Source organism: Pteropus vampyrus, unplaced genomic scaffold, assembly GCF_000151845.1.
Source record: "Pteropus vampyrus isolate Shadow unplaced genomic scaffold, Pvam_2.0 Scaffold14, whole genome shotgun sequence".
NCBI classification, from domain to species: Eukaryota; Metazoa; Chordata; class Mammalia; order Chiroptera; family Pteropodidae; genus Pteropus; species Pteropus vampyrus.
This window is the reverse complement of record NW_011888795.1, coordinates 13,222,662-13,229,401: the sequence shown is the minus strand read 5'-3', so window position 1 is coordinate 13,229,401 and position 6,740 is coordinate 13,222,662. Positions and strand designations below refer to the sequence as shown.

At 43.1% G+C, this 6,740-nt stretch overlaps 1 protein-coding gene across 1 annotated transcript in view; it reads left to right on the top strand.

The window, feature by feature from the left end:
* The window catches only part of USP13 (ubiquitin specific peptidase 13), a 99,262-nt gene continuing 92,522 nt past the window's right edge, over nt 1-6,740 (top strand). The window contains exon 1 of the mRNA XM_011383028.2: nt 1-169. Coding sequence (XP_011381330.1) covers nt 2-169 — 168 coding nt within the window. The 5' untranslated portion in view covers nt 1. The remainder of the gene's footprint in view (nt 170-6,740) is intronic.

Genomic DNA, 6,740 nt, shown 5'->3' with positions numbered 1-6,740 from the left:
CATGCAGCGCCGGGGCGCCCTGTTCGGCATGCCGGGCGGCAGCGGCAGCAGGAAGATGGCTGCAGGAGACATCGGCGAGCTGCTGGTGCCCCACATGCCCACGATCCGCGTGCCCAGGTCCGGGGACCGCGTCTACAAGAACGAGTGCGCCTTCTCCTACGAGTCGCCGGTGAGTGAGGCGCGGCGGCGCTCGCGGAGCCGCGGGGCAGGGTCGCGGTGCGGGCGGCCTGGAGCGGCGGCGAGCCGCCCAGCTCGGCTGCACGTGAAGCGGGGGGAGAAGATGCGCAGTGGCAGCCGGGGACCTCCGCCTCCCGGCGGCGGAGTTGGCTCAGGGGCACTGCAGTTCAGCAAACACTTCGTGAGCGAGTGCCTACTGGGTGCTCGGCGCTGCCTCCGCCAAGGCTGCTGCAGCCAGACACTCTGGGTCGCCAGGGGCGTTTGCTCCTCCAGCCTTCCTAGGCTGACAGGGCCCCAATTCCCAGCCGCCTGCCCACAGCCCCGCCACTGTTTGAAAGATCGAATCGGAGTTCTCTGATCTGAACTACACGTTGTAGAAGGGTTTCGTCCTCCTTGGGGCAAGAGCAGAGGGCGGATAGGTAGATGGACGGGATCGATTCCCTCCGGACATCCAGTCTTTCTTTCTCTGGGACCATTTGCTTTGCCCTGGGATTCCCACCCCTGGACAGTTCTGCTTTCCTTTCTGAGCTTGGCTTCCTCCACTTTCCATTTCTCCTTTCTCCTTTTCTTTCCATCAGAATGTCGGAAGAAGCCTTCTGGTACCTCTACTCAAGCAGCAGAAATAAGGGGTCTCCTGGATTACTATGGTTTACTTTAGCCTCTCCCCTTCCCCCTTTAAATGAATCACTTAGACCGAAATGCACTAGTATAAATTATTAAAAGTTCAATCTCGAGTTGTGACCTCAGAGGCTGGAGGGGGAAGTTAAGACTGATTACTGCCATCCACCTAGGGTGACTGGTGTTGGTTTTTACCAGGTTGTATGTGTACCTGTGAGAAGGAATAGGAGGGTAAATGTCCCTTTCAAGAGTCAAAATGGGCTTCAAAGTGACTCAGCTGTCCGGCGTTTATCATGTCTTTCTGAGGACCAGGTTATTTTTATCCACCCACTTTAGATCTCATGTGTCACCCAGTAGATTTCAATGCAACGAGACTCAATGCAACCGGGAGGTGCATGGATTAGAGGGACTGAGGCAGATTTCACAATGTCTAACACATTTTACTCATATTATGTAGAGTACTGTTGGAGGAAAAAAACCCCAATGAGTGGCAAATTTTCCAGAGTATTTTCTGTTATCTTGTGAGTTAGTTTGGCTGATTTCAAAGTATTTTTGTTTGGTATACACTGGAGCACCAGAATTAGTATCCTATGTGACATTTAATTTCTCTTTTATGCTAATTCCAGATCATTTGGGGGATAAAAATGTCACTTATTTTTTCATGACTTATTTTTTTCTTTCAAAAAAGTCTATGTAGAGTGGAATGAATGGTTGTATTTACTACTTAGCATATTATGATCACATTATCTCAAGTGACTGTCAGCAATGGCATTGAATTCTTTTATCCACAAAGTATTTGAAAATGGCATTTTCAGATTTTGTGTCCAGTGTTGGGTAGGTTCCCACTACTAAAAGCTCCTAAGGGTGGAAAAGGATGATGGTCCTCACTTAAGCAACTGAGACTGTGAACTCCAGGAAGAAGAAAGTGGCTTAAGTCTTTTAGGAGAGTATAACATGGCAAGTGGGTAAAACTGCTTTTTCTGTGTTCGATCTAGGTTGATCTTCAGTGTTTTTTTTTTTTTTTTTTGTATAAACTTTGTTATTGGAAATCTTTACCACATTATGTAGGGTATAGTAGGTGTGAAAAAAGCTGAGGATTTTAATGCACTTTCACAAATAGTTATTGGGAGCTTGCTGTGTGCCAACCACTCTTGTAGAAGCATTTTGTCCAGTGTAAAACGATGATTTCATTCATGTCACAGTAGTTCCTTGGGGGAAGACTGGGCTTATTTACAAGGCTGATAAATCAGTATATTTCATTATCTCTTTCAGAGGAGGAAGAGAAAGGTTTTATAACAAGTTACATTCAAGTACAGTATGTGATAATGCAAGCTTTTTCCCTGTGGTACTTACTTAACACTCCATCAAGAATCCAGCAAGGATTCTTGAGCACCTACTGTGTGCCAACTCCTACAGGCATGCCTTTTTGAACCATACAGAGTAAAATCCATTGGTGCCAAATACACCAGAGACTTTAATCCACAAGTGCTATAGGACTGTGTTAGAGAAAATATTAAAACCATTTGAGTGAAAAGAATAGTCATCCTTCCTTTGGATATTTTGAAAAGGGACTTAGATAAAGATGGATAGAAATAAAGGAGACCAGCATTCCAGGCAAGGGCAATCACACATGTAAACACCTAAAGTGTGAATATTATCTTCTTCTTTGCTTATAATGTATTTGGAAGAAAAAGATTGATTTAATATGAAGTGAGGTCAGAACCAAGTAGGGTAGAAGATGAGATCCTTGAATACCTAGAGCAAGATCTTGCTTTTATATACATGTAATCAATCATGGAAAGCTACTGGAAGTAATGTGATTTAAAGTGGTGTTAGAGGAAGGCTGAATTGATAAATTTTTATTATGTATCTACCATGTCTAGGGCATGGTGTGAACATCTTTGCTATTCTTCACCTTTGTGGGTATGAGTATTGAGTGGGATGGCATGATGATTTATTTCAGTGTCCTTTCTTCTTATTTTCTTCTCACTTTCTAGGTCTTAGCACATAGCAGGTGCTCAGTAAAGTTCTGGGATGAGTGAGAATTTGTTTTTTTGCATCTACCAATTTGGCTTCATCCCAGACCTACCTCACCACCTTGACCTGTAGGTTCACCCCTCCATGACTTGGCTCATCCTGCAAGATTTGTAATATGACTTTCCTGGAGAGTGGGGACTCTGCATCTTTGTGTCCCCAGCATCTGCCCAGCATCTGGTGTATATACCAGGAACTCAGTGAATATCTAGGAAATGTGTGAATTACATGTGGTTACAGGTTCTGAAAATGGTAAGGATACAACATATGGGAAACATTAGAAAGAAATCATGTAGGATTATCATATAGAATGTGGTGACTTCATTGATTATGGGGGACAAATGTGAAAGAGAGAGAGCCAGACTGGCAGAGTTTGAATTCCAGCTCTGTCACCAGCTATGTAACTTCTCAGTGCCCTAGTTTCTCCATCTGTAAAATGAGGACAATAATGAAACCTACCTCATGGGTTTGTGGATTAAATAAATTGATATGTAAAGTGGCCAATTAGTAATCACTAGCGGAAGAAAAGAGAGCAGTAAAGAGTCAATTATGGTTGTAAGCCTGAGTGTGTGGTTGTCAGGGTTTATGCAGAAAGTTTAGTGTGGTTAAGTGGAAAAATTGGTCCAACACTTCTGCTCACAAGCCTTCACGGACCACTGTGTAAAATCTACTTCCATCTCCTTGGTTGTTGAGCGCCTTCCTTCACTGGAGTGTACTTTGCCCCACCACTCCTCATTTTCCTGGTCGCCAACTCTGGGAGGCCAGTCTCTGGGTCTTTAACATGTAAAACTCATTTCCTTTTCCAGGACCACCTTCCTTTCTTGATCATCTTTCAGAGTTCTTCCTCACCTATCCCTTTCTGCTTCAGACTTCATCCTTTCCTCTGAAGCCTACATTATTACTTAGAGTCTATATCATACAACACAGCAGTTAGTTGTAGTCTGTCTTCCATTGTTTGCCATCCTTTCATTTTCTTTTACCCATTTAACTGGTAGTTTTAGAACATCAACTGTGTGTGAAACTTCATACCAAACATTAGGTATGGGAGGAGCTGGGCTGCTCTTGTGCTAATATGCCCCTTCCCCACCTGTCTGGGTTTGTAGTGTTATCTATGCCTGGTCTTAGCTGGTCAACTGAAAGACTGAGATGGGGCTTTGGCTTAGCATTTTGGAAAGGTATCCCAAGGACCAGGACTGGAAAAATGTTCAAGGGAATAGTGACAAAGGGAGAGAAGAAGAGCCAATCCAAGAGTGAGTTGTTGATCTGGCTACCACGGTAGCCACTGGTGCCCAGTCTGGCTGGGGACTCTCAGGAACTGTCGAAGTTTCCGGGAGTTTTATCCACTGGTTCCCATGGCTCATTGGCCATAGGTGCTCCAGGGGTGAAACGCTCTTACCTTTCAGGTTTGTATTTGTGCAGCGGAGACTGAGCAGGCTCCCTGAAGGCTCCCTGCAGCCATCAGCAGCTGAGAAGGAAGGGATCCTGTGCAATGGGGCTAGGACATCAGGCCACACCTGCTGTGGCAAGCAGCAGCACATACCAGCAGGGTTGCCTGAGAGGATGTGAGACCAACGTAAGCAGTGTCCCCATATCTCTTCTTCCCTTACAGCAGCAGAACAATTTTGTGAAAAGGTGCTTTTCCCACATTCTCCACATCTCTGAAATCTCTTGGTGATGTTGAGATTTTGTCGGTTCTCCACCTTCTTTGGGAGTCTTTGCTCCGGGGAAAGGTGGACAGGGGCCTCTTGGGAGTGGCTAGTAGAAATCTATTGGGAAGGGCTTTGAGGTCATCTCCTTATAGGAAAACTTCATATTAGGGGCTCAGTCCATCTTTCTGTGATATTGTGATTTATAATAAGGGATTTGTATTTAGACTTTTCTCCTTTTTCTGGCACAGAGCTCCTTAAACTCTTGGAATTTCCTAAATGATAGGAGCCATGAAGGTGTCATTTGTTATTTATAACAAGCTTCTTTCAACCATCCCTGGTAACCACTCTTCTATTTTCTGTCTGTATTCTAGGTCCCTCGTATATAAGAGATCACACAGTATTGGTCCTTTTTTGTCTGGCTTATTTCACCTACCATATTTTCAAGGTTCATCCATGTTGCAGTATGTGTCAGAATTTCCTTCCTTTTAAAGGGCGAAAAATATTCCATTGTGTATATATATACTACAATTAGTTTATGCATCCCTCTGCTGATGGACGTTTGGGTTGTTTCTACCTTTTGGCTATTTTGAATAAAGGTGCTGTGATCACTGGTTTACAAGTATCTGTTTGAGACCCTGTAAAATTTGTGCGTTTTACTTTTGTGCTATGCATGCTGCCTTCCAGGCAATGAGACTTGCCATCATGGTGCTTACTTGTAGGGGAAAAAGTAATTTAATATCTATGTGGAAAATCCTCATCCTAATGGATAAACAGATATAAGATAGTAAAGCAAAATTTAGGAATTCACAAATTTTTTTCTCGTTGAAGATGTAAAGCTAAACTAAGTCTAATTAGTTTCACATATCGAAAGTTTCCTTCTAAAAGCAGCTAACTGAAAAGTTGTTTCATAACAATTCTTCTCAAGTTCTTTGGCTCCTTTGTACTCTTATTTTTGTGGACCCCAAAGAGCTTTTGTGAGCTTTCTATCTATCATTAGTTACCATGTTAGAAATAAAGACAGAAGAATTTAAAACCACTTTCATCCCATTAGCTATTAGATTGATAATATCATCAGAGGTCATACGGACTCTGGAAAATGCCACTGAATGCTCATGAGAGAATAAGTGAAAAAGGCAAATAAGTTCGTGTTATGAAAACAGTTTAACCTCATAGATAACTTGAAGGGTCTTGGGGACATCACAGGGTTCCCAGGCCATACTTTGAAAACCACAGTTATACAGTTTAGGCAAGAAAAGTACAATTGGTTACTCCAGTGACGTACCCCACCTGCATTGTGGCTTTTATGGGTTCACATTTTCATTTGTGGTGATTGAATAATTCATTGTAATCTTAACCATAAATGTCAGGTCTTGTACATTCTTTTTGAAGCAAGTGTGAATGTAGAGAATTTGACTCCTTTTGAAAAAAATCGCAGCTACTTGGGCTGGGAATTATTGGCTCTTTCAGAGGTGGAAATTCTATATTCTGTTGACCGTGAGCTTTACTGTGGTGTTATCTGGCTGGGCTGTTTCCTTGGGAAATCTTAAATTTGAGCATCCTGATTTTTTTCCTTTGGCCACTTGTTAGGAGACGTTTGTCATTTCTTGCCTGGAAAGTGAAGGCCTATCTGCCAGCACTCAGGGAGCTGAGCAGGAGAAGAAAAGGTGGTTTCAGCATCTGGATATTGGTATTGGCTGGATATTGTCTCTTGTTCTCAACCCTACCTATCTTTGTTTTGCTAAGCCTTTTCCCATGTTGCAGGGATTGGAAACCTGGATACTACATTTCCCAGAATCCCTTGACAGCAGGATTCTGATTTTGATCCTGCCAGTGAGAGATTTAGAAGGCAAAAGTGGAGAAGCCACTATTGCTATTGCAACTATGGCACATGGCACATGTGAGATTTCCTAGTCTTTCTGTGACTCGAGGCCAGCTTAGTCGTGAAGGAGCTGGGACCATCTGCAGTTCTTTGTGATGCATATGCATCCTGATTTCCTGAACATGAGTGGTGGTTTCTCTGACCTTGGTTCTCACAGCTCTTCCTATGATTTTGTAAGCCTCTCATTCCCTGTATTAAATCCCTTCCTGTCTGAAATACTTAGAATAGTTTGTATTTTCTGACTAAATCTGGACTGATACACTTAGATTACACATATATCTCTAAATTCCTGTGTATTCAGGATGGAACCCCTATTCTTAACTGAGCCCATTGTCTCACAGACCTGCGTCTTTTGCTTTTACCTTCTTTAGAGAATAAATCTC